General features: G+C 47.9%; 1 protein-coding gene across 3 annotated transcripts; it reads right to left on the reverse strand.

The window, feature by feature from the left end:
- Window positions 1-908: 908 nt before the first annotated feature.
- Window positions 909-26,335, reverse strand: KIF5A (kinesin family member 5A). Of its 3 annotated transcripts, XM_065887630.1 has the most exons (29): window positions 25,982-26,110; window positions 17,472-17,474; window positions 15,001-15,088; window positions 14,833-14,906; window positions 14,332-14,436; window positions 14,031-14,079; window positions 13,537-13,592; window positions 13,201-13,288; window positions 12,801-12,925; window positions 12,176-12,280; window positions 11,703-11,851; window positions 11,448-11,596; window positions 10,999-11,174; window positions 10,153-10,221; window positions 9,571-9,777; window positions 9,120-9,266; window positions 8,321-8,509; window positions 7,838-7,955; window positions 7,400-7,464; window positions 7,181-7,290; window positions 6,722-6,823; window positions 6,155-6,215; window positions 5,833-5,904; window positions 5,566-5,670; window positions 2,700-2,916; window positions 2,315-2,468; window positions 1,916-1,998; window positions 1,480-1,507; window positions 945-1,023 (listed from the first exon to the last, which is right to left on the reverse strand). In XM_065887630.1, exons 1-29 carry the CDS (start codon window positions 26,108-26,110, stop codon window positions 945-947), a joined length of 3,102 nt encoding a protein of 1,033 aa, XP_065743702.1. The 3 variants fall into 3 exon arrangements, with proteins under 3 accessions (XP_065743703.1, XP_065743702.1, XP_065743704.1); XM_065887631.1 differs by lacking the exon at window positions 17,472-17,474 and having other exon boundaries at window positions 909-1,023; window positions 25,982-26,335; XM_065887632.1 differs by lacking the exons at window positions 14,332-14,436; window positions 14,833-14,906; window positions 15,001-15,088; window positions 17,472-17,474.
- Window positions 26,336-26,799: the final 464 nt, after the last annotated feature.

The raw sequence follows: 26,799 nt of genomic DNA on the forward strand, positions 1-26,799 counted from the left end.
TCTGTACCAGCTTGGGTTTACAGTCCTGTTCCTTTGATATCAACAGCCAGACGCCACCCTGCCATCTCCTGCTCCTCCACCCACAGGCCTTCCCTAACTCTCCCTCCCCCATTCCCACTGCTTGCTTCTCATGCCTTTCTGCCTACGTGTGCCTGGCCTATTACTCTGGAAAACCCCTGGAGAGGGCTCAGCTTGGATGCCGCCCACTAGGAGACTGGCCATGTTCTCTCGTTTCTCGTTCTCCAAGGATCCAAGGTGGACAATAAAACAGGATCCCAGTGCCCGTTTTGAGCCATAAAGCAACCTGGCAAGAAGCCTGGTGACACACAAGAACCAGGAAGGTGCCTGTGCTGCTAGGAGAGCACAGGGAACAGGGGAGAGGACCCAGGACAGAGGTGAAGGTGGGGCTTGGAGGTGGGCACACAGCTGTTTTCCACCTCCACTAGCAAGATTGGAGGGGAGTACTGATACAGCAGCTAGAAGAACAAAAAGTTAGACTTCCTGGGGCATTTGCTAAAGCTCATTGGTGACATATACAGATATGAGGAGTATAGGACACAGAGATCTCCCAAGGTCTCCTAATAACCACTAGGTTCTGTGACCTGTGTTGCGGCTCTAGATGGACACTGCCCTTGCCCACTTCTTTTGACGTGTTGCAGCGACCCCTAGTGGCATAAAGGCGGTACTGTGGTTCCCACTACGGCCAAGCACAAGGGGGGAGGGGAGGCCAGTGCCTAGGGGACACCGGGCAGTTCTGATGTAGCCCCTGGGAGGGGACAGCAGGAGTTGAGGGACAACTATATAGTAAAAGTTTTGAGATGATTTTAAAAAAAGCAGGAGAAACAAAGAAGCTGAGGGCAAGAAAGGAGGCAACCTGAGGCTGGTCAGAGGAAGCGGCCTGAAACTACCTGAAAGTGCAGGTATGCAGCAGCCCGTGTGGGAGATTAGCTGGCTGCCGTCTCTTGGTGGAGAGGGAACAGCTTGGCCTGGTCTTCAGCCTCGTAGCCGCATGGCAGGTCACTCCTGGAAGAAGAGACCCAGCATAATCACAGCATTGTCAGCTCCGTATAAATGACAGCATTCCTGTCACTTTGCTCTCTCAGCATCCCTGTGAGATAATGAAGGGCAGGAATACAGGGCAAATCAAGGCCAGAGAGATAGAGCTGACTTGCCCAAGGTCACAAAGTTCCCCAAAGTAGGAGGGAAACCCAGGTCATCAGACGTCCATGGCGTTTTCTCCCAGCCCCCATAGCTGGCATGGGGAGGAGCCACAGGGAGAATTGGAGGCGGGGACAGTGTTCTACACCAAGGCTGGGGGTGACTGGACCTCCTGGACAACACAGTGATGGCGAGAATGGTTCTCATTTCCTCCTCCTTTCCCCAAAGTCTCCAGCGAACCTCTAAGTAAGGCATGAGGGAAATGTAACCATTTCTTCTGGTCCCACCCAGAGAGCCCAAGAGCAGTGGCAACCGGCGTACCTATTGTCATTGATATCTGTGGCATTTCCTGAAGAGAACATCATGGAGAACACAAGATTGGAAGAAGGAAAAGAGAGATTGCGTGTTACTAACGGTCTCCTCAAACCCTCTCTCATCCTAATCCCTTGGAGAAAAAGGTAAGTGTCTTGGCAACATAGCTGCCATCTGGGTCTGTGGCACTCGTCTTCAACTACCCCAAGCTGCATCATTATTTTGTTTGAGAAAAAGCCTCCCTGAGCCCTCACAGAGGAGAGGAGAAGGGGAAGGGAAGGGAAGGGTTGGGACAGGCACGTGACCAGAGGAATCCACTTCTAAGCGTCCAAGACCCTGAAGGGATGCAGTGTTTGAGCTGTAGGTGCAGGGTCACTTACTTTTCTGATACTTTTCAACTTGCCCTGGGGATCCCACAGGCTGGTAACCCATCTTTTTCACTCACCATTGTCCATGTTGGCCTTCTGGTAGGAAGCCAAGGGGCCTCCAGAAGACGTGGCCCCACTGCTGGTACAGGAGTTTGCAAAGCTGGATGGAGCAGAGGAGAGAGATGCAACCTCTGGCACCCACCTTCCACTATTCCGAGGACCACTGATCCACACTCACCCTCAGGGATGAAGCCATCCACCCCTCCCATCCCCAGAGACCAGAGGACAACAAACATGGCCTCAGGCTGGGAGGGCAGATGCCCACCTTCTAATCGAAGGTGTGAAGTTGAGAAAGGGTTAGACATGAAGCTACTTAGGAAAAGAACTAAGTCTCACCCAGTAATTAACCCAGTCTTATGCCTTATAGGGTGCAGAGAGCCTTGGGTTGGGACTTCAGCCCGCCCATGGTCACTCACTACATGTCTGAGGTGGAGCTAGGTGCAGCCTGCAGGTACAAATTCTGGTAGTTCTGGAAGAGGCTGTTGGTGTAACTGATGCACTCAGGGCTCCGGGTGCCATAGGCGTTGGTGGGTGAAGATGCTGGGTAGTGGCCAGGCCGGACGGGTTTGGCTGCGGCAAAGAAAGGAAAATGACCGTGAAGAGGCTCTTTGTTACCTTGCAGTTGTCCTGCAAGGTCATTTAGCTAGAGCTGAACTGAGTTGCAAGTAAGGTAATTCACTTTTCTACTGTTTTGTAGTGGTGGTGGGGTGAGGCTGGGGTGGGGTTACACTGAGGAATTTGCTGGGTTCCCCCAGGTGGTGATCCCTCCCGTACGCCTGCTGACGCCCACTCCCCACTCACCAATCTGGGCAGAATGGCCCCGTTTGCCGGAGCTCTTGTACCGAACGGCCTCCTTGATGCGGTCTACCTCCTGCTGGTACCGGCGCTTGTCCTTCATGGCGCCCTCCTTGGCCTCCTTCAGTGCACCCTCCAGGGCCTTAACTCTCTCAGCCGTAGCCCTAAGTCGTTTTTCCAACTTAGGAAGCTCACAACGCAGATCTGCATTGTCACGTACCAGCTGTGGGACGAGCCCCGGCGAAGAGGCGGGGAGAGAGGCGAACAAGGCAGCGGAGTCGGGGGTGCGGGGGGCGGGGTGGGGGGGAGAGAATAAGGAAAAGTCATGTCAGGGAAGGTGGAGACCATGTGGTTTCCTCCAAAGGCCTCATTCCCTTTACCTAATTGCTGTTCTGGCCAGTTCTTTCCTTCTCCCTTTAGCAAACGGTGGTCAGGCATTAAAAAGTTCCATCATTTTCTAGGCAGCAAAAACATGCCAACTCCTCTGTAGCCCAGAACTCTTGGGAGAGCAAGAGTTCCAGTCTCCTCCTGGCCTAAACACCACCAACCCCCCAATATCTCACAGCTGGTGCCAGACCAACAGCCCCAGGGCAACCATGGGAATGAGGCCCCTCCCCCTCCCCCAGAGATGGCTCTGTGGGCATGCACAGGGCGAGGCAGCAAGAGCACAGTAGCAGTTTGGAGGGTGGAGATGGTGTTGAGTGCAGGTTAGGTGCAGTGTAAAGCAGGAGGAGAAGCTGGAATACAGGAGCCCACGCACCACACACACACGCACACACACACAGACACAGATACACACACACACATGGCCGCCCCATAGGAAGGAAAGAAAATGTTTTGAAGTCTCACAAACATTTGTGCTCATTACCTTCATGTTCAAGGATTTCCTGGGCTGTCCCTCTTCCCATTTAAATTAAGCTACAGCGTGGTATTAACCACCTTGCATCCAGAAAAGACTTCCTGATCTTTTTACAAGGTTTCACACAATGACTAGGGCCCTACAAATTGCAGAAGGAGCCGGCCTTGGAAGATACCAGGTAAATCAGTGCAGCAGGGAACACTGGGAGAATTGTCCCTTTAATTTTGGACAATCTACAGATTATAAACAATGTTTTGCTGTGACAATAACTTAGCTTAATTTGTAATAGGGTTATGGCCCTGGCTATTTAAGATTCTGTTGACTGAGAGGTTTCTACATCACTCATGTTTTCCTTTCTAGTCTTGTGTCCCCTGAGGTAGGATATTAGGAGTCCTCTCTCCTATAGGTGAGTAGCTTTTGGTCTTTGAGACTTAGAACAGAGGCAGACCCTTCATGGGGGAAAAGGAAAACAGCCTGTGATTTCCTGAAATGTGCCACAATGTGGATGAACCTGGAGGACATTATGCTAAGTGAAATGAACAAGTCACAAAAGGACAAATCCCAGATGATTCCACTTAGGTGAGATTCTTAGAGTAGTCAAAATTATAGAGACAAAGTAGAATGGGGGTTGCCAGTGGGTGGAGGAGCAGGGAATGAGGAGTTATTATTTAATGGGGATGGAATTTCAGTTCTACAGGATGAAAAGACTTATCTCTGGAGAGGGATGGTGGTGATGGTTGCAAAACATTACAAATGGATTTAAGGCCACCAAATGGTGCACTTAAAATGATTAAAGGTCATACATTTTATGTTATGTGTACTTTACTACAATGAAAAAAATTGGGGTAAAAAAGCAATGTAATATGCATTTGGATTAAGAAGGAAAATGAACACAGAAATTAAAAAGAATGACAAAACCAATTACAAATGTTTCTTCCCTTTCAACTTTTCTATAATGTTGTTCACACTGTTTTATAATAGGTAAAGGGGGAAAGATGGTACTAAAGCCCTCTGTAGGTCAAAATAAAATAAATAAACCCTGTGGACTACCACTGGGCCACAGTTCTAGGATTTTCTTCATTATTTAAAAAAATTAGAAGATGTACTGGGTATTTACTATATATGCTGGGTATGGCACTGGGAAGAAAAGAAGTTTAAGCTGTAGTTTAATGAGAACATGAGTTTAAAACGAATTTTAAGGTAGATTCGAAAAGAAGGGAGTGAAGCATAGGTTAGGGTTTATTTTACAAGTCAGTTAAACCCTAACCTATGCTTCACTCCCTTCTTTTAAAAGAGCCAGTTAAAAGAGCCAGTTGACAGTCTGTTGCATCTGTCTTCAAGGCTCAGCTATTTGGCACTAGCCAGGGTGCTCCTGCTATGTATGCACCAAACATTTCCTGTCCTGACTCCTTTGGACTGCCCCTTCCACCTCCCCACCCCATACCTTTGAAACCCAGTCTTCCACCTAAGGAACCGCAGCAGCAAGGAGGGGGATAGAGAGGCAGCAACTTAATACACAGGAGTTTTCACTGGCCCTGACCAGGGTCCAGTTGGGCCGTCTGAGGACATCATGTAATTGCCCTGTGTGCCTGCCCCAGGCCTAGGCAGAGGGAGTCCTCTCCATGAGAGAAAGCCCAGCTTCCTGACTTCTTGTCTCTCTGCTCTCTGTCTCTGGCTAACGTCTGACCAGTATCCCTTGTGTACGGTCACGGCCCCATGCCTCTGAAACCTCTATCAGTTTCAACCTTTCCCTCCAACAGCGTAGGCCTGGGGAATTCCACTTTGAGCAGAGGCAGGCTGGGAGCTTTGGGAAAGGGAAAACAGGCATAGAACCAAGAACAAGGTAAAAGTGGAACCAAATACGGGATAAAGAAGGGATTTGTAGGAAAGGGAAAAGGGAAAAGTAAGGAAAACATGCAAGTAGATTTTCCTAAATCCAAGGGCCTCCAAAGATTTAGGTATCCTAGGCTCTCGGCCTCAAGAGTTCTCTTCACCCCTTACCCTCACTCTTACCTGTTTGTGAACCTTTGTAAGCTGTTCCAGGTTGTTCTCAAGAAAGGAAATCTTCTGCTTTTGGGAGTGAATCCCCCCACTGTCCTCGGGCTCCATTTCTGCACTCTGATGAGAGACAGAGGCAGGGGAAAGGTGTGGCTGTCTTCAGGCCAATCAGGTCCCACCCAGACCAGGTCAAGCCAGCCCCACTGAAGGCCACAGGGTCTGGAGAAGCCTGGGGAAAGGGGGAGGATACGGCGGCTGGGAAGACCCCGAGACGGCACTCACTTTCTTGACTCGAGTCGTGACGTCTTGAACGAACAGCTTGCGAAGGTTGTGGAGGGTCTGGAGTTCCCGGGCCTGGAAACAATGATGAAAAATTGGGGTCCTCCAAATACCCAGTCACCGTTCCCCCTCCAAAATTACTGGACCCTTCAGTCTCTCTAGACAAATGAGTCACTCATCCTTCAGGAAAAGGTGCATCCTGATCATGCCACAGACTGACTTTGCAGAGAAGGCAAGGAGGAATGGGGTTAGGAAGAAATCGGGAGGAAGAACTGAAGCCCTCCACCCATACCCTGTTAACCTGGCAGAGAAGGAAACCACTCACAACTGTCTCCTCCAGGCCCTTGAGGTCCTGCTTGGACTGCTCGTGTCGCTCATACAGAAATCTGGAGGAAGAGGGAAACAGAAGAATCCCTCAGGGCCTCCCTGCCTCCCTCTCTCCTCCCTCCTCCATTCCTTTGATCTATATTTTATTATTATATATTACACAAGTTACCCATGTTCACAGTGCAGAACTTAGAAAAGAAAAAACAAAGATAAGTAAATGAGTTCCATAAAAAGCCCATGATTCTACTACTTACAGATCAAACCACCGGGAACATTCTGGTGTCCATCTTTCCAGACTCTTCCATGCATGCATATCCCACATAACTGTTATGGGATTATACCATTCCTACTGTTTGTAACCTGCTTTTTACACGTCACAAAACATCCCCCACATCCTTCCGTGTCTGCTAATATTGAACAGAAGCCTCCCCTTTTCCCCCTTCCCCACCCCATCAAACTGTTCTTCTGAGGCACTTGTTTCCTGTGGTCACCATATTCACATCTAGATTGTGTCTTGCCTCTGCAGTATGTCTGAGTAGGGTCTGCAGGCAGACCCGTCACTCACGTCAGCTCCTGGAGTTTGGTGCTTTTCTCATGTTCTTCATTCTTTAGCTTCTCATAGTCAGCCTGAAGCTTCTCCAGCTCTAACTGGAGCTTCTGATTCAGGCTGTGGGGGGCAAGGAGGTATTGGGGAGAACAAAAAGACGTCAGCAAGAGGCAAAGGGAAGCCCAGCTCCTCAAACACTTTCCTTCTTCTATACCTTCGGGTATCAGAGGCAGACTCAGGCCACTGCTTCCATGACAGGGTGAGGGGCCCTGAGCTATCTAATCAGAATAGCCTTGCAGGTAGGGACTAGTCCTCACTCCTGGTACCTCCTGGAATTGGGCTGCAAAGTCGTGTCATTGTCAGGGGAATGACACATGGAAGTTAAAGAACCGGATCCTGGTACAAGAGGGAGCATCTGAGTAGGCACAGCAAGGGGAGGGGACCAGGTGGAGACGAGCCTCCCTGGGGAACTCTTACTCTTTGAGCTCATCAATGGTCTTCTGCTTCTCATTGATCTCGTCCCGGAGCCGGGCCAGCTGCCGGTGATGGGCCTCCCGGTGGCTGTCCATCTGCAGCTCCAGGGCCTTCTGCAAACAACCCCACCCCAAGCTCAAAGCTAGACTCTCAGACACCCGCTCAGTGAGGACCAGCACAGCCCTGCTGGGCTCCGGTCCTCCCCACGCCTTCCCCACTCACCTTCACATCTTCTGAGTCCTGTGTGTCTGGCTCCTTATCCTTCAGGGCCACTTCATGCACAGTTTCTGAGGGAGAGAGGGGAAGACAGCTTACATCAGACCTACCTCCTCCAGACAGAACTTCACATTGTGACCAGAGCTCCAGGCAGAGCAAGGCACGTCTACCCAGAATGGGCCCACAGGGATGTTCTTCTGGGTGAGGATGGTCCAATTTCATACAGCAGGGACACAGAACAATGCAGGGTTTATGGTTCATGGAAGCTGAGCTACGTGCAAGAGCGTGCTAAGGAGCATGTGAGCTGGACTCCACGATTTCAGTCTAATGCTTTGGTGGGTGTGCTGTTGGGTGGTTTCCTGTGATGTTTGTCACCTTCCCTCCCTGTCCCCTCTGCGATCTTAGATCCCAGGATGGGGGGTTGGACGTTTAAGAGGGCCTCACCCTGGGCTTGGAGCTTGGCCAGCTCATCACTCAGGGAGTCATAGGACTCTTCCAGGTGCCGCTTCTTGAGCTCCACGCTCTGCATGTATTCCGTCAGGGAGCGGATCTTGGCCTCATGCTGGTGGGGTGAGGGTTCATGAGAGGAAGAACATGGATGCAGCAAAGGACCCAATTCCAGGCAGTGCAGACCTCCATAAGCTCCAGCTATCCTCCCTTCCTGCTACACCTCCCATGGAGATGCAGGGTCGAGGGACATTCCTCTGGAGACCGGTCCTTTAGACCCTCTTGGATCAGAGGGCAGTATCCCCTGATCCTTCACTTATCTAGCCTGGACCCTCTCATGCTTCCCCCCAGCTCTTCTGTCCTTGACTTCAGTTGACCCTAGGCTCTTGACATAAACGTGGGTGCTAGGAGTTATCCCATAAGCACAGAGTTGCCCGTCCTCTCCCATGGCACCCAAAGGCTCTGGACCTCCGCACTCACCTGGGAGATGAGAAGCTGGCAGGATGAGAGCTCCCGCCCAGTCACTTCCATCTTGCGGTGACATTCGACCTGGAGGTTCTCCAGCTGCCGGCACCGTTTAACCACAGACTTGACTTCGGATTTGATTTTGCTGATGTAGAGTCGGGCCACAGTGAACTCCTCCTCGATGGCCCCGCTGATCTCAACCGGCTGTGGGAGAGCAAGGGAGGGAGGAGGTGCCTCTCTGCTGCCCGGAAGCCCTTTATCCATTTCCTTCTACTTGGCCTAGCCCCCAGGCACACACACCCAGAGACACAGGGACTTGGGTGGGACGGGTATGTTCCAGATGACTTCTAGCAGCTCTGTATCACCTGTCATTTCACACTAAATCCCTCTCTCTGTGCTTAAAGATCCAATTCTGACAGTCACCTTCTTTCATCCTGTAGAGCAATAGGATATTCTGTAGTCAAACTGACCTGCTTGATCACCCAGATGGGTCACTGTCACTGCCACAGATCTGCATATATCATTCCTAATTGTGTGCTCCCATCTCCAAATCCTGCTATAAGCACATCTCCACTGCTTCTTTATTCAGCAATGTGAATTTCAGTTGGTGTGTGGATTTAGACTGTGTATTTCAGTTGAGTCTATGCAAACCTCTACCTGCTTTCCTGTGTCTAGTTTGCAGGCGTGTTTCCTGGATCTTTGGCAACCCCACTTCCCAGTATCCCTGAGGACCTGGATTGTCTCACCGGCACCTCCCACCAGTGCCCAGAACGAGAATGACCTGAACAAGGCTGCCGCCCCTTTCTCCACTCACCAGCTTAATCTCCCCGTTGCCCACGATGACACTGAACTCACTCAGGTCCTTCATCAGCCCGTTCAGCACCTCAGCAATTCGTTTTCGCTGGTGTCCACTGACCTCCTGTAGCCGCTGCAACTCAGACTCCAGGGACAGCATGGTGGCCTGGGGACAGCCCTTCAGGTCATCCCATCGCCATCTTCCTGCTCCCCTCCCCAGCCCAGGCGGAGGCCTCTCCCTTCATGCATGACCCTGATGGCTGCGATGAAGAGAACACAAGCCCTGCAGAAGGGTCTGGAAGAGAGAGGGGTCAGAAGGGCCAAGTGCAGTGGCGTGATGGGGGAGTGTCCCACGACACACTGAACGGCAGTGCAAAGGTGCAAACGTGATCCTGCCCCATCAGGAAGCAGAGGTCCCTTTGGATGTGGAGGATGTTCTGAGGCCAGGGAGCTCCGAGCCGGCTACTCACCACCTTCTGAGACAGCTCATCCACCAGAAGCTGGTTCTGCTGGCTCTTCTCCTCCACCTCCTGGGACTTCTGGTCGTAGTTCATGGCCAGCTCCTCCAGTGCCTGCAGCACTTCCTTCACCTCATCTTTCGCGGCGTCGTTCTCCGACTGCAGGTGGCTCAGCTCCTGCTGGACCTTCTCATTGTCTCCTCGAGTGGACACCAGCAACTGCAAGGGAGGGGCGAGCCACGTGAGGAAGTCCTCTGCCAGCGACCACTTCGACGACCCCTTGGTCTGGGGAAGCTGAGCCCCCCACCCAGGTATAGGTCTAGGAGAGAAGCAAGGGCCAAAGCAAGAGTCAAGAGGAAGTGGGCTTTCCGCTTCACAGAAGTAGGGCAACAGAATGAAGAAGCACCCAGACTCCGGCATCCGTGCTTTAAGCAAAACCCCAATTAAGTTTCCAGATTTCTATAGTCTTGGAGGGTGACTCAGCCCTAAGCAGAATGCCCCTTCTTCCATCTTATCAGGAAAAGGTCTTTTTGATGCCTTTCAGGGATGAACACACAACCCTCTCCTCTCGTGTCTTGCCCTCCTTCCCATTACCTCTTCCTGGTCCAGCATCTGCTGCTTGAGCTTCTCTATGAGTTGGCTCTGCTGGTTGATCTCATCATCCTGTTGGAGGCAAAAGGGGTAAAGGCGGGGTGAAGGGAGCTACTCCTTCCAGTGTAGACTTACAGGGTTGGGGTACACGTGGATCCTGATACAAATCCAGTTAGTTTAGGCTTTGATTTAGAAACTCCACATCCTAAAAAAAGAAAGGGGTCTTTCCCTCGGCTTCTTTCCTTGACCCCTGCCCTCATTTTTTAATCCCTTTCTTCCTAGAAGTTGGTATAACCTTGACAATGCACAGCAAAAGCCTTTAAATGTTCATATCCTTTAACTGAGAAATCCCACTCTAGCGCTCCACTCTAATCAAATCATTCCAAAGCAAAGTCTTACGCACAAGAGACAAAGATAGTCATTTCAGAGCGATTTATAATAGCAAAAACAACCAACCAACAAAAAAACAAACAAAAAACCCTAGAAGGCTTGTAAATAAGTAAACGGTTAAATACATTCTGGTAAATGGACTGTTAGGCAGCTATTTTAAAAACTTTTATGAAGAATTGTTAACAAAGTAGGAAATTGCTCATTATATAATGAGGAATGAAAAAATCGGATGCAAAGTTACATATACAGTATAATCTCAATTGCATGGCTTTATTTCTGAATGGTGGGAGGAGATGATTTAAATTTTCTTCTACATATTTTTATTTATCTTCCACATTTTCCATAATGAACATTCATCTCTTTTAAAATCAGAAAAACGGCAGGATAATCTACTTCTTTAATCCCTCACTTACCATCCCACTGGGCTCTCACCTCTGTGCCCTGCCCGACTGTCCTTACCTTGTCATCAAGCTGCTTGTAGAGGCGGCGGATCTCCTCCTCGTACTTCTGCCGCTCCTCAGGCGCGATGCGCACCACGATGGATGAGTTGTCGTTCACGGGCGTTTCCTCACAGAGCTCAGCTCCCAGGGCAGCATCCTCCCCAGCCAGGCGCTCCGTCTCTGGCACGTCCTCTCCTGGCAAAGGGGTGGAACAAGGTGAGGGATGGGAGAAGGGACAGCTGCATCCGAGGGTCCTTCCTCCCTCACTGTACAATGCGGAGACCTCCAGGCCTCCATCTCTCTTGCCAAATGGACCGTCAATCTTTCGGGGGGTGGGGGTAAAGGCAGTCAAGCCGCTCTCGCTTTCTCTCATGACTGCTCTACTGCACCCCTCCGGAAACGCAGCCCCCCCTTGGAGATCGTAGGAGCCCTCTCTGGCTCCCTGCACCCACTGGACCCGTTGCTAACCACTGCGCCACCGGCTCAGCTCTGTCTCCAGCTTTGCAATCGTCTCCTTCTGAGCCTTTGTCTTCTCCTTCTCCTTCTCATATTTCTTCTTCCACTGCTCGGCAGTCAACTCCAGATTCACGGAGGCAGTGTTCTTAATGGTCTTTGCCCTGGAGAGGAGAACGAAGAGATGAGACCTCCATTAAGGCTCACAAGACCCTGAGGGGAGAGCGCTGCAGGGGCTGCGGCAGGGAGTGAGGGGACCCTGCCACCGACCGCTGTCCGAACATCAGGGTGGACTTGGTCTCCGCATCATTGTAGTTGGACGGTGAGCAGCAGATGAACATGGTTGTCCGGCAGTTTCCTCCCAAAGAGTCCTGGAGAATCCGTGTCATTTTGCTGTCACGATATGGAACGTAGCTTTTCTGGGGGAAGAGAGAGGCCGCAAATCAGAAAACAAAATTCAACGGGGGAATCAGAAAGGATGGTGGGGGAGTTCCCTGGTTGCCTAGTGGTTAGGCTTCCGGGCTTTCACTGCTGTGGCCCGGGTTCAATCCCTGGTCAGGGAACTGAGATCCTGTAAGCTGCATGGCACAGCCAAAAAAATTAAAAAAATAAAAATAAAGAAGGGACGGTGGTGCTGACTAGGGGCAGAGCAACCCATGAATTGGCATGATGAGGTGGGGCATTAGGAGAAGGCAGAAGATGGGGTGGGGCTTGAGGGCTGCGGACACCTAAGGAGCACTTACTGTGCCCTCAGCCAGCGCAGAGATCACGTTCCCCAGGGCTGACAGGGACTTGTTGATATTCTTGGCCTCGTCCAGCACAGCTCCCTCTGCTCCAGTCTTGCTGACCTACCAGGGCACGAAGGGGTGAGTATGTCGTGAGCGGCTGCAGAGGGAGTGGGCTCTCCCCACCTCTTCTCCACGTAAGGTGGCTTAGTCCAAGGAGACGGGGAGAGGGAAACAGGACAGAGAAGGCCCTTCCTCTGTTCCCCTAAACACTCTTGCTACAGACCTCAACACACACACACACACACACACACACACACACACACACGTTATACGATTCCATTTATGTGCAATGTCCAGAAAGTCAAATCCAGAGTCAGAAAGTAGATTAGTGGTTGCCAGGGGATGGGGGAGGGGAGAAGAGGGCACGACTGTCAACAGGTGGTGAAAATGTTCTGGAATTAGTGGTGATGACGCACAACCTGCCAATCATACTGAAAGTCACTGAATTATACGCCTTAAAAGGGGGAACTTTATGGTGTGTGAATTCTAGCTCAATAAGAAAGTTATTCTGATTTACAGAAAGGCCACCCCCCTCCAAGGCTTCCTTCCTTGCCCACCCCACCCCGACAGGACCCCCAACCTTCTCGCTCCCTGCCAGGTCCACTAGATACAGCTTCCCACTGAGCTTCTGCTCAGTCTCCATGTTCTCCTGCTTGATGTTGATGAGGAAGATGCTATGGCTTCGAGAGCTGTGTTCATTCATGTCTGTAGGAGGGAGGGTGAAACAGTCCCTGTACCACGCCCTGCGGAACGGAAGCCCTCAGCCCCGGCTTCCACGGACCACTGCCTCCACCCACCAAGAGAGGGGGTGTCCGTCGGGACTAGTCTCCCCGGCAGCAGGTCTCAGGGTCACACAGACAAGCGTCCCTCCTCCTCTGGAGGACACAGCCTTCCCTTGCTCACTTCCGCGTCCCTCAGCCCCAGAGGGCACAGAGGAGAGGCAGACCCCACGGTCAAGATCCCCTTGTCTCCCCACTCACTGGTGACAGCCACATGACGATTTGATTTCCCTTCATCAATCACATCTAAAATTTCTTCTGGGCTGGACACAAAGCGCTCAGTACAACCCTGTAGGGGGCAAATGGACAGTGACCCATGCACTTTGATCTGCAAATTAAATTACCTGCACAGTGACCAAATGACCTCTCCAGATGGTGCCTCTTCCCGGGCTCCGGACTCTCCCCAGCCCCTTGGCATGTCTCACCCCACCAGGATGTCCGCCCTCCAACTTCTGGGTGGGCCTTTGGTCTACCGTCCTCCTACACCTGCACTCTCAGTACACTGGCCCCACCTGGGTGTCCCATCCCCACTCTCACCTTGACAAACGGCACTCGGTTCTTGTCCTCATGCACAGACAGATTTGTCTTGGTCACTGAATCAAGACAATTCAGGGTGAGCAAAGCCAGCACTTCCAGCCCCTCACCACCCCAACCCCTGCACGCTGCAGTCTACTCGGATGGTGGATTCTTCTATGTGCAAGAGGGAGGAAGACTCCCCTGTGAAGCTTAAACCCCCTGCACGCGCTGAAGGCTGTTTTTCCTCCTGCAGGATTCCAGCCCCAGGGCTGCAGCTAGACTCAGGCTGTTTATATGTGGGCCTGGGCATCTAAGCTCATCTTCTGACCCTTTCGGTTTGGGGAAATTCTTGGTGAGTGGAGGCAAGGGACATGAGTACAAGTGTGTGTGTCCTTGTGTGCCTGCTGCATCACTCACCAAACAGTACCAAAACCCAAGAGCCCAAAAGCAATGTGATCTTTCTCTTCCTTGCCCTCCTCACCCCTACCCACCCACTGGGGTTAAACACCACTCACCATCCAGAAGGTCGCGGATTTTGTCCAGGTAAATCTCAAAGTAGGAAACCTGGTTGGGGAGAAAAGAGAAGTATGAAGTGAAGAGGGCCTATCTTAAATCTGATACAGGGATCTCAGGCTAACGCAACCCACTCAAATTGTGGTGGTGGGAGAGAAAGGGCAGAAGAGACTATGTTGGCAGAGAAGAACTTAGGTAACCACGGTGGAGAATAAGTTGGGGCGCCAGGATCTCAGTGTGTTCATACTAGATCTTCCCCTCCCAGTCCCATAAGAGGATGCCCAGCGGTCATGCCCTGATCACCTTGATGTGGAACTCAAGGTTCTCATCCATGGAGTAGATGTGGTTGAAGATGTCTTGGGCAATTCGAGGAATGATTCCCATCAGCTGAGGGTCATGCAGCTTTCCCTGGGGAGTAAGGGTATTCTGGAATGAGGCTGGGCTCAGGAGGGATCAGACAACTTGGAGGTATGCAGATGAATACAGAGATAACAGCTGCTAAGAAGACTATCTTAACTTAGGGGATGGTCACTACCTTTTAGTGGAAGGAGGAGGGAACTGAGCAGCTCTCTGGACTTTCATTGCTGCTGCTTTTCCAGGTGAAAAGAAGAAAACTGGAGTAGTGGAAAGGAGGGTGAACTGCAGCAGGCTGAAGGGATTCCATTAAACTTCCACTATAACGCTGCCCTCCGTTCATCCTCTGTACCAGGCAGCCCTCAATTTCTAGATCTTTCCCTACTGAGATTCCTTGGCCTCCTATTAACACTCCCAGCTCCTCATTCCCATAAAAGTCAGAACCCTCACCTCCATAGTATGTGTCTTCCCTGAGGATGTCTGTCCATAAGCAAAAATGGTGCCATTGTAGCCAGCAAGGACATCTGAAGAGATGGCAGAGAAAGAACACTGGTAGAGAGAAGTGAGGTAGGGAATGAGGAGCCTGAAAAAAATACATTCTAAAAATACATTCATTACCTTTGACAATCTGCATGGCACACGCATGATAAACTTGCTCCTGAGTCGTGTTTGGAGGGAATACACGGTCAAAGATATATGGCTTCCCCTGGAATGGAAAAAAAAGATGGCAGACATCAGTAGGCAGGTATGAGGGAGGAGAAACACCCGAAAAGGCACCCGTTCTTCAACCTTCTGTACACATGGACAATTATGGGGATGAGGGAAACCAAAGAGAGCTAAAATTTAGTACTGACATCAGGAGTTGTGTCTGTGGGGTAGAATGTCATTGAGGAGTGTCACACAGCGAGACTGCATGAGTGGATCTCAGTCTTGGTGTGATGATTTAGCACTCACCATCCCAGACCCCCAGCCTGGGAAGCCAAATGGGAAAAGACAAGAGGGCCACAGGCTGTGGAGAGTGAAGAACAATATATTAACATTAAAAAATCTACCACTGGGGGCTTCCTTGGTGGCACAGTGGTTGAGAGTCCACCTGCCGATGCAGGGGACACGGGTTCGTGCCCCGGTCTGGGAGGATCCCACATGCCGCGGAGCGGCTGGGCCTGTGAGCCATGGCCTCTGAGCCTGCGTATCTGGAGCCTGTGCTCCACAACGGGAGAGGCCACAGCAGTGAGAGGCCTGTGTACCGCAAAAAAAAAAAAAAAAAATCTACCACTAAGTTAAAAAATATCTTCCTCAGTAGATCCACATGTCCTGATATGAAAAGGCGTTGAAGATGTATTAAGTGAAAGATGCAAAGTTAGGGACAGATGTATAGTATGTTGCCTATTGTGTAAATGAAATACACAAATACCGAACTACTGAGCTGTTGTGGAAATATTAACACAAGCTCTCTCTTTGTGAAAAGAATACATGAAATCAGAAATACTAGGTTTCTGACTTCCCTGGTGGCACAGTGGTTAAGGATACACCTGCCAATGCAGGTACACAGGTTCGATCCCTGGTCCGGGAAGATCCCATATGCTACGGAGCAGCTAAGCCTGTGCGCCACAACTACTGAGCCTGCGCTCCAGAGCCCGTGAGCCACAACTACTGAAGCCCGCACGCCTAGAGCCCGTGCTCCACAACAAGAGAAGCCCGCACACTGCAATGAAGACCCAATGCAGCCAAAAATAAATAAATAAATTAATTAATTAATTAATTTTTTAAAAAAGAAATATAGATCTCCCTTTAGGGAAGCAGCTTTAAGTAAAGAGAAACTGTGAAGCAAGTCACTCAGACCTCCAAGTACTTTGTTTAATTCAGATAATATGTTATAAATCACATGTGCTGATAAGAATGCTAAAGATACAAAATATTTACAACCCAGGGAGCCAAACAGAATATATTTGCTATCTAGTCATATTAAAGGGAAGATCTCTGGTAAGATTAAATGCGACTATGCTTGTTCTCCATCATAAGTGACAAACTACTCAGTCGTGCTTTCCCGTCATTCGGTATAGACTATGACTTAGTTGTCAAATTATTTTACTAGAGTCCATCTTTCTTCAACTGATATGTAAACCTTCAGATCTATGGACACCAGAGTTTGGGAGACACGTTTTAACTAATTAAGAAAAGTCATACTTTATTATAAGGTGTATTTTTGGATCCTGGGACATAACAGGTCCTTCAATTTATTCATTTTCTATCCAATCACATTATAAAATATCTTATTAATGTTATTAGCTTCTTTGTTCAGTCTTTTGAGTTACCAAGTATGAAATCATATGCATGTAATAGTTTTGTCTCTTTCTTTCCACTGTTAATACCACTTATTTTATTATTTTATCTTAGAATCCCCCAAACAACATTAAATTGTGATCACTGGTTTCCTTTTTACTATGATATATGCTATTGGTGTCAAATAAACAGTCTTTGTGGTTCAAAAAATGAAATCATAAAAGTTGGCTAAAGCTGAAGATGTGGGTCTAGGTATATCTACAATATTGCATCAATATGTGTAGAATTTTTTTCCAGAAGGAATTATATAAAAGTATTAACAGTGGTTATTTGGGGGAGAGAAACTGGGAGAGAGGAGGCTTTCATTTCTCAGTCTGTATCCCGGAAAGTTTACATTTTTAAACCATGTACAAGTGTTTTGTTTTGTCTTGTTTTATTAATGCCAAAGAGAGTGAGACGATAGTGTATTATTTTGTTTCCTTCTTTTTACTTCTCTGCAAAAAGGAAAATATTATTTATACTAATAAATATTTTTTAACATTAAAATTTTTTTAAAAATCTGGCTTATGATAAATATCTACCTGGAATATTTTATCTGGTCTCTGTGGTGAAAGATTCTGAAGCCCAAAAAACAGAATCCACAAAGAGAAAGAAGTTGTGAAGGTGCTCTCTACAACTAAGGGAGTACTGTAAACTGATAGAGGCTTTCTGGAGGACAATTCTATTAAATATTTAAAAGTCCATGCTGGTCATACTCTGTCCCAGCGATTTCAATGCTAGGAATTTATTTTATGTGTGTAGCACACTTGCTTAAGCACTTAAAGATGTGTGTAGAAGGATGTTCACTGCAGCCGTTTGTATCCAAGAAAAACTAGAAACAATTCAAACATCCATCAAGAAGATATTGGTTATGATTCCTCCATAATCTACCCCCATTAAAATGAGCAAGGTTGGGGCTTCCCTGGTGGCGCAGTGGTTGAGAGTCCGCTGATGCAGGGGACACGGGTTCGTGCCCCGGTCCGGGAAGATCCCACATGCCGCGGAGCGGCTGGGCCCGTGAGCCATGGCCGCTGAGCCTGCGCGTCCGGAGCCTGTGCTCCGCAACGGGAGAGGTCACAACAGTGAGAGGCCCGCGTACCGCAAAAAAAAAATGAGCAAGGTTGGTTTACATATATTGACACGTCCAAGATTGATCATGTGAAGAAATAAAAACAATTTGTATAATGTGATTATACATTTTTAAAAAGCATATGGATAGAACAGTCTTAGAAAAAAGATACGGAAGACTGTATATAGATCTGTTAATGGTGGTTATGACTGGAGAGCAGAATGACAGGAACTTATGCTTACTACATTTTTTCTGTGATATGTAAATATTTTACAATGACAACATATTGCTTTGAAATTAAAAAAAGAAAATAGAATAGGTGATGTTACAGAAAAATGTGTAATGACAAGTTACGCACAAAATAATTTTAAGAAAAAAGTGGTTTTTAAAATAGTATGCAGTATAAAAAAACACACACAAAAGAGTATATGAAGGATTATTTCATGTCTGTAAAAAAATTATATATATGTATATATGTATAGCTTGCACAGAAAAACGTATTAACAGTATCTATCCTTGGACAGTGGGATTTTAGGAGTTTTTGTTGTTGACTTAGATTAAAACTATTCCAAAATGAAAATACATAATTTTTAAATAAGAAAAAAATTTAAACAAAGATATTAATATTCTTACTACATAAAGAACTCTCATAAGTTAGTGACAAGGGACAAAACTAACCAGAAAAATATAGACAAGAGTTAGGTACTAACAACAGAAGAAGAAATACAAATGTTCAATAAACATAAAGATGATCAACTTTTCTGAAGAAAAAAACCGTAACATCATTTTTCACCTATGAAACTGGAAAACAGAAACTTAATTGTAATATGCAGTGTAGATGAAGGCTCAAGGGGGTACAACTTCTTCGAAAGGAGCATGCTTATTCTTTTCTGGTAGGACAGTACATCCACACTTTTAAGGGGCAATTCAAAAATGCATAATCAAAATCCTTGGATTGTACATATCCATCGACCCAGATATTCTAATCCTAAGAATTTGTACTAGGGAAATATTTGTAGCAAATATTTAGCTACAAGAATGTTTATTATCAACACTGCTTATAATAATGAGAAATTGAAGACAACTGAAAGGAGTTACATTTAGGGGACTGGCTAATACAAGGAATTGATTACACTACGGCATGTACATATATTTTATTCTTTGCTGCTATTTAAAATGATGTCATACATATATACACTACTATGTCTAAAATAGGTGACTAATGAGAACCTACTGTATAGCACAGGGAACTCTACTCGGTGCTCTGTGGTGACCTAAATGGAAAGGAAATCCAAAAAAGAGGGGATACATATGGCTGATTCACTTTGCTGTACAGCAGAAACTGACACAGCAGTGTAAAGCAACTATACTCCAAAAAAAATTTTTTTAATTAAAAAATAAAATGATGTCATAATAGAACACCAATAAATCTCAAAAACGAGTTGAGTGAAAGAACTGAAACTCAAAGAGCACATACTGTATTATTCCTTTTATATAAAGTTCAAGAATAAACAACACTTATTTGTAGTGATAGAAGTCAAAGTAGCAGTTGCCTTGGGGTAATATTGACAGGAAGAGGGCAAAAGGGAGCTTTCAGGGGCAATCAAAATGCTCTAGATTTCAATCTGGGTGGTGGTCACACAGGTGTCAAAATATGTTATAAAATTCATCCAGCTGTTTGCATAAGATTTGTGCACTCACTGTATGTAAATTATACCTCAGTAAGTGCTATCATAAAATATCACATCACAAAATGATGTGATAATGGCTCTTAAAATATGAATTACGCACAACCTCATTGTTTATAAGAGAAATGAATATTAAGACTATGAAGTAGCATTTTCACCTATCAAAGTGGCCGAAATAAAATAGTTTGACGATGGGACTTCCGTGGTGGTCCAGTGGTTAAGGCTCCATGCTTCCACTGCAGGGAGCATGGGTTCGATCCCTGGTCAGGGACTTAAGATCCCACATGCATGCAGTGGCCAAAAATAGTTTGATGATGCATTGCACTGGCTGGGCCCTTAAATATACATAGGGTCGTTCAATTGTTTGTAATAGCAGATGACTAGAACGACCCTAAATATCCATATCCATCAATAGAGACCTGGCTAAATAAATTATGGCATATCCCTACAATAAATTATACAGTTGTTAAAAAGAATGAGATAGATATTTCTGTGCTGATATAGAAGGATCTCCAAGACTCATTGCTAAGTAAAAAAAAAGCAAGGTACAGAACAAAATGTATAGTATGCTATCATTTGTGTTAAAACAAAGTGCATGCATATATATATGTATTTGCTTGTAAATGTATGATATTCTTTTAGAAGGATCCACAAGAAACTGGCAATAAGGCTGCCTTCTGAAAGGGGAACTGGGTGGCTAGGAAAGAGGAGTAGGAAGGAGGCTTACTTTTCATTGTATATCTTTTTATATCATTTGAATTTTGTCACATGTGCATGTAAGACATTAAAAAATTAACTTAGTTTTTTTAATAAATAAAATTATGTAAAATATTTAACGATGGTGAAATAGTCATGATATTTTGTTGGTGAAAAAACAGGTTACAAAACAATATAGTTTATGATACACTTTTATTAAAATTATTATATGTATATATGCAGGAAAAAACTACTGGAAACAAATACATCAAATTGTTAACAGTATTTTTTGGGGGGGTGGGATTTTGAGTGAGTTTTAGTTTCTTCTATGTGATTTTCTTTGTTTTTAACTTTGTCAACAATTAAAATATATTAGTGTTGTAATCAGATTATGATTATGTTTAGAATTATTAAAGAAAAATCTACCTTGATTTTTTTTAAGATTTGAGTGAGTTTATGAATTGTTCATAGGACTTTTGTGAATTTTTCACCCTTTTTATCTATACCGTTCATCATTACACTTCATTACAAAGAGTAAAATTCTTATTACACAGAATAAAAAATCATACAGTATTACAATAAACAGATTTTATGTGGCCTTGACGCCTCTCCTTCTAAGTGGTAATATCTTTCTTTCAATTTGTTTTAGTCTATAATTGATCCTTGATTCTTGAATTGTAATCTAACTCAATATTTCTCCCATCCAGTGGCCAAGAAATAGAAACAAACAAAACATGTCCATCTCAGGCCAGTGACTCTCACCTCTTCTCCACCAATGATGTCTATCCGTGCTTCTTGAAGCCAGGCATGCAGCCAAAGGGGATTAAACAGAACTCTCAAGCCAACCTCACCCCTCCCTTCTTCCCTTCTGGGAACGTGGGGATTAACTCTCTCTCTCTCTTCTCTAACGCTCCCAGTTACAGGATTCCAGAGGGTGCTGTGGACTCAATGAAATGGAGGGCGCTCTCCAAGTGCTGAAGGCAATTATTGCCCGAGGAACTCCTTTTCCTCAGCCTAGGCTGGGAGGAAGGAAGAGACCAGAGAGGGAGGAAGGGTGGCATTCTCGGAACCATGAGGATAAAAAATATCCAAGAGCTAAAAATGGGTGCACTTAGTAATCTCGTGAGCAGAGAAAGCCATGGATACAATTCTAGGGTTTCTGGGAAGGCCTTCTACCACTTCCCTACTCTCAGTTGAGCCCTTGAGTCCCAAATCTAGTTCATTTCTTAAGATTTTTATATCTGTTGAAGTACAAATGTCTTTTAATTTTCTATTGATTACAGCCATGGTGAATTCGTTTTGTCAGATCTTTTTATGAGAATAACTAGACCAGCGGTTTTCCACTTTTTCCACTTCTAGACTACTCACATGGGAAGCATCACCATTATTCACATCTTTCATGACACATATTTATTCTAAGTCAGACGGTAGTACATTGTGGGAGATTTCTTATCAGAATCTGGGGAAGTGTACGTACAGTTAGCAAAAGCCATTTCTGATGCCCCCTCCCAGGACTCTGCCCAGGCCACTTTTCAGCCTGGATCACTGTGTAGACCAAGTGTTTCCTGAAAGCAGGGATTCCCTCTAAATCCCCAACATCAAGCATAGTCCCTGGCCCACAGGATGCTCTTCGTAAATATTTGTTGAAGAAGCACAGATATTGATGGAAGAAGAGAGCAAGAAGATACTAGGGACCTGGATGTTTGGATGAAACAACCAGTAAGAGGGGAAAATGTTAACCACTGCCCAGTTGTGTCAAAGGCTAGCTTGTGTGGAGACAGCACATATAAAATGATAATAACATCTAACACTTATTGGGAGTTTATTATGTGCCTGTCATAGTGTGCTAAGAAGTTTATATGCATTATCTCATTTAATGCTCACAGCAATCGTAGGAAGTAGGTACTATTATTATTACATTTTATAGATGCGAAAACTGAGGTTCAGAGAGGTAAGGTAGCTTGCCCAAAGCCAAACAGCTGAGAAATGGTAGAGCAAGGTTTCAAACCCAAGCAATCTGATTTCAGACCCACACTGCCAAAGTGATCCCAGAACTGACATACCAACACTGCGTCAGATCCTTATCGTGGCTTTTCCTTCCCCTACCCCACCCGCCCCCCTCCATGTGGGCATTTCTCCAAATGTTTCTGGACAGAGCTAAAGCCCTTCATCACTCCCTTTTGGCAACCTCACCCCCTTTTTCAGAAGAATGCAGTTCTCCCACCCATCCTCTCCAAGGAGCCTCCCTCACCATCTCTACCTCCAGGTAATAATCCAAGACTCTGTGACCCAGTACAGAGTCAGGGACTAGAAGACTGTTAGGTTAGAAACACTCAGGGAGACCCTCCACCTTCAAGGAATGCCTCTGAGCTCCACTATGTCTCCACCCACAGCAGTCTAAGCGCTCCTCAGTGCCTATTCCAGAGGGCTTCTCTTCAGAGTCCCCCAACCCAGGACTCTGTTCTCCTCTGACCCACTTCAGGCTACCTTGTCTCCTGTTCAACTGTGTTTCCCAGCACTTTCTGGAGTTTTCCACTGTGTGTGCTGACTAAAGCTAATGGGAGGGCCTAAGATCAGGGGTCCAAAGACGACCAACCTTTTCAACCTTTGCTAAAGCACTTGGTAGAGGCTGAACTTCAGAGCACCAGGACTGATTTCCATAGTGACACCCCTGGGGATTGTTGCCATGGTAATGCTGGAGAGACACTGGCCACAGTGAACATTACCTCCCCTCTCCATTTTCCTTTACAGACTCGCCCAAGGCTAAGGGGAGACTACTCCCTCTCTTCAGACATCAAAGGAATCCTGAGCCACCTCAAACAATACTGACCCTGTTCCAATAATCCTGCCGGTCCCAACCTGGCTCTTCCAAATGAGGTACTTGGTGACCCTGCTTTTCTGCCTCCTTAAGAACGCACTTAACCATCAGGAGACCTAAGGGAGGTAGAATGTGGTAGATACTTGAATGAGGGAGGGAGGGAGGGAGGGAGGAAGGGAAGGGGAGGGACAGAGGAAATTGGGGGGGCGGCGCGGAGAGGTTATGTGTTTCCCTGCTGTCGTGTCTGGTATAGATGCAACAGCTCAGACAGCAGGCACTCTGCCCACCAAGACCAAGGCAGAGAGACACTTAAATGGGTCCACTTAAAAAGTCACAGTGGATTCTGAGTGACCCAAAGAGCAAAACAAGGTACATAGCACACACAGACAGTGACCCAGACACCCTTCTACTATGACTCAGGCCATTAACTTGGGCAAAGCTCCATCCCCCAGATTCCTGGGAGAAGTCATGGGGGGGCGGTGTGGATAAGGCTCACAGGGCTGTCTTCCCAGCTTATTCTCCTACATTTTGCCAAGCAGAAAAAGCCCATGAACATTAGGGACTCTGTAGCCCAGAGCTAGCCGCAGTGCAGAGAGGAGAGCCTCCAGAGAAAGGAGCAGGGGTTGGGCTTGGAGAGATTAGCCTCTCCCACCTTCATCCTGCCCTCACCTTCCCAGACATCCTGAAGCTGCTTGCTCCATGAATTCCTCAGTTTCCCACACACTGGTCCCCAAAGGGAGCTAGAGGAAGACAGAAGAAAGGGAATGGGAGATTTCTTTCCCTTGTTGGGACCCTCAAGGCACTCCTCAAAATCACTTCTCCTATAGCCCTCATCCTCCGGAAGAAGGAATGAATATAGAAAGGCTGGGAAGGCAAGCTCCAAGGATGCTGCCTGAGACAAAATGGCCCCCCCATAAGCACTTATCTTGGCAGAAGAGATTGACAGGAAGGGCTAGGGCATGGGAAGATACAGAGCGAGACAAAGGTACAGCCCTGCAAACATCAGGCAAAACAGATAAGGAAGAAACAGCTGTGGAGTAAGATACAATCTGAATTGGCAGGGGTCCCTGGGCCTCTCTTCATCTCTCCTCTCTCCCAACCTCCACCATGTCTCTCCTGTTTAGCTAGGCAAATCAGACAGATCAACACAACTCCTCCCAACATCACCCCATGCCCTGCGCCCACCGTGCCAGGATGGATGGCCCAGAGAGCCTAAAGGAGTTGGTTCAGATTTACCTAAAAAACCCAGAGCAAGGAAGCTAGCCTTAAAAGTGGAAGCCTTTTGTGGATTTGTTCCTCCGTAACTACCTTTCTCCTATTTCTCAGCCTTTATGTCTCAGGGGGCCCTCAAGCTCTAACTCTCACAGCTAACGCCCACTGTCCAGACTATTCAGAGAAGAGGCCCCGAGGGTTGATCCAGGCATTATTTTAGCCTAGCCAGACTGACCAGACTGCAAGGTCTAACGTCCCTGAGACAAAGAGAAGCAGGGGCCCTCTCTATGTGGCAAACACACACATACATAAGCACACACACAGGGTGAAAGCACCCATTTGAGTCCATAGTGTGGGTGAGAGAGCCTGGTGATGGACTAGGGCCCTTAGGGACAGGACATGTAAGCAAGTCTCTTCCTAAGGCATGTTTACTCAAAGTCCCAATCTCACTGATTCAGAAGGCCCAGGCTCCCTCCCTTTTTTTTCCTTCATTCTTTTAACAAGCATGCTCTGTGCCAAGCACTGTGGATGAAAGACACATAAGAAGTGCCCCTGACCTTGAGGATGGTCCTTATATGGGCCTCTCCCTTCTCAAACTGGCTACAGTTTCCTGGCCCAGCACCCCTTAAGCCCGACTCCCTATTGGACTGAACCCCAGATCTTTTCACCCCATAGCCTGACAGTCCCAACCAATCTAGGAAAGGAGGGGTAGGTGAGGAATTCCCTAGGAATTCCTTTGGAGCCATCACAGATAAAAGCCCAGAACAGAAAACCGTGGAGGCAATGTGATACAGAAGGAAAGACGTGAGCTTTGGAGTCACAGATTTAGGTTCAGATCCGTGAATTAACAGTGTGACCTTGAGAAAGTCATTCAACTTCTTTGGGCCTCAATTTCCTCATCTGTAAAGTGGAAATATTAATACCTTCTTCAGAGTGTTGTTTTGAAGATTAAATAATATATGTAGAGTAACAAGCACACAGTAAATACTAGTTCTCCTTCTTAACAAGGTCTCTTCCATGGGTAGGGGCTGTCATGATGAGGTAGAGGAGATGGCTTGCTACTTTTTATTGGATCATCAAGAGAAAGGATGAATACGCAACTACTTGTTAGGATCTCAGGGTTTGGTTATTTTTATTTGTTAGGGTGAGCTGGGGGGTCTGAAATCCTTCTCCTACTGTACCTGGGAGAGAAAGGCAGACATTTCCTTAGGACCCAGAGGCTCCCCCACCAAACTGGGTGTGGCACCAACATATTTCTTTCTCTGAAAACCCTTCATCAGACCTGTGCCCTCCCCCCAAGTCCAGGCTGTAACTACTTCAGGGAATGATGGAGGCCTTGATCCTAGAGTCCACTCTCATTTATACCTCCGCAGAGACCCTGGACTGCCCACCTCTCATCTAGCCCATCCACTAGTCTCCCCCTTCCTGGGAGGTAGGGGTAGAGATCTGAGCCAATAACAAAGGGAAGATGCGCTTTCCCTAGGGAAGAAGGAAAACATCAGAAAAACATGGGACTGGCTCTAGGGGTGGGGACGCTGCAGAGTGCAGCAAAGGGGAACCCGGTCCCCTGATCGCGGGAAAGTAGCCCCCTCTCGCTCTGCAGAGACTCGGCCGCCGGCCTGGCCAGGCCACACCCAGCCATCCTGATGCAGGGAGAGGAGGGGCTGCGGCGAAAAGGATGGAGGATGAGCGGTGGAGAGAGGGCGCAGAGACAGGCAGGGGCTGAGGCTCGGCAGGGGAAAAGATTCAGCCTCCCGCCCCCTCTCCGAAATTCCCTCCAGGGGCGGCACTCACCCCAATAACGACGCTGTCGTCCCCTTGGAAAATGGGGATGAACTTGTCCCCCCGCAGAATCTCGGCCTGGTTTAGGGGCCGAAATCGGCAGAGCACCTTGATGCTACATTCGTTGTTGGTCTCGGCCATGGTGGTCGCCGGTGTGGGGCTGGGGCACTTCTGCTGCAGGGGTCGTATGTGCTCCGGGGGAGAGGGGCTCAGCTGAGGCCCAGGCGGAGGACAGGTGCTCGGTCTCTGGGGCTCAGAAAGGCGCGGCGGGCGCCTGGACGAAGGCTGGGGAACAGGGCCGAGGCGCGCTTCCTCGCTCCTGCGGCACCGGGATGCGGGAGACCTGGGCGTCTGGTCCTCTCTCGGCGCTCTGCCTCTCCGCCCCTTGCGCTGCAGCGCGGCGCTGCGGGCCTGGGCGGGGCGGCGATGGAGGAGCGGGGCGGGGCTTCCTTCGCTAGGGGCTGCCACTCCGCGGCGCCCACCGCCGAACCGTGGCGCCTCTGCTCTTTTCTCGCCTCCTCTCCCCACTCCTAACCCTCGGAGATTATCTGGTCCTCACCCCTTCCCCACCCCAGTCACTCACTGCGTCCCACCCCCTGCATCCCGGACCCGTCTGTCCCTCGCTCGGACTCCACCCCCCCGGAAGGGCTAAGGGATCCGAGGTGGGCCTGTCTACTGTCCGAGGAAGCGAGTCAATAGTGCTTACACCTTTATTCCAAGGCATCCTTCACCCCCATCACAATCCTCTCTCCAAAGTGGGGGCACACTTCTCCTCCCCTCTCCCCACAACCCTCGCAAAGATTCCCAGCCCACCACTCAGCCTTCAAGGG

The sequence above is a fragment of the Phocoena phocoena genome, chromosome 11, assembly GCF_963924675.1.
Source record: "Phocoena phocoena chromosome 11, mPhoPho1.1, whole genome shotgun sequence".
NCBI lineage: Eukaryota > Metazoa > Chordata > Mammalia > Artiodactyla > Phocoenidae > Phocoena > Phocoena phocoena.

What these genes read in the sequence shown, in the direction of transcription:
- KIF5A (XM_065887630.1), bottom strand. Translation starts at nt 26,110, where the DNA reads ATGGCCGAGACCAACAACGAATGTAGCATCAAGGTGCTCTGCCGATTT. An exon ending in ATGAGCTGTCTCAGAAGGTG is followed by an intron (nt 9,267 to 9,570) that starts GTGAGTAGCCGG and finishes GGCTGTCCCCAG; the next exon opens with GCCACCATGCTGTCCCTGGA. An exon ending in ACAGATATCAATGACAATAG is followed by an intron (nt 1,024 to 1,479) that starts GTACGCCGGTTG and finishes CTCTTCTTCCAG; the next exon opens with GAGTGACCTGCCATGCGGCT.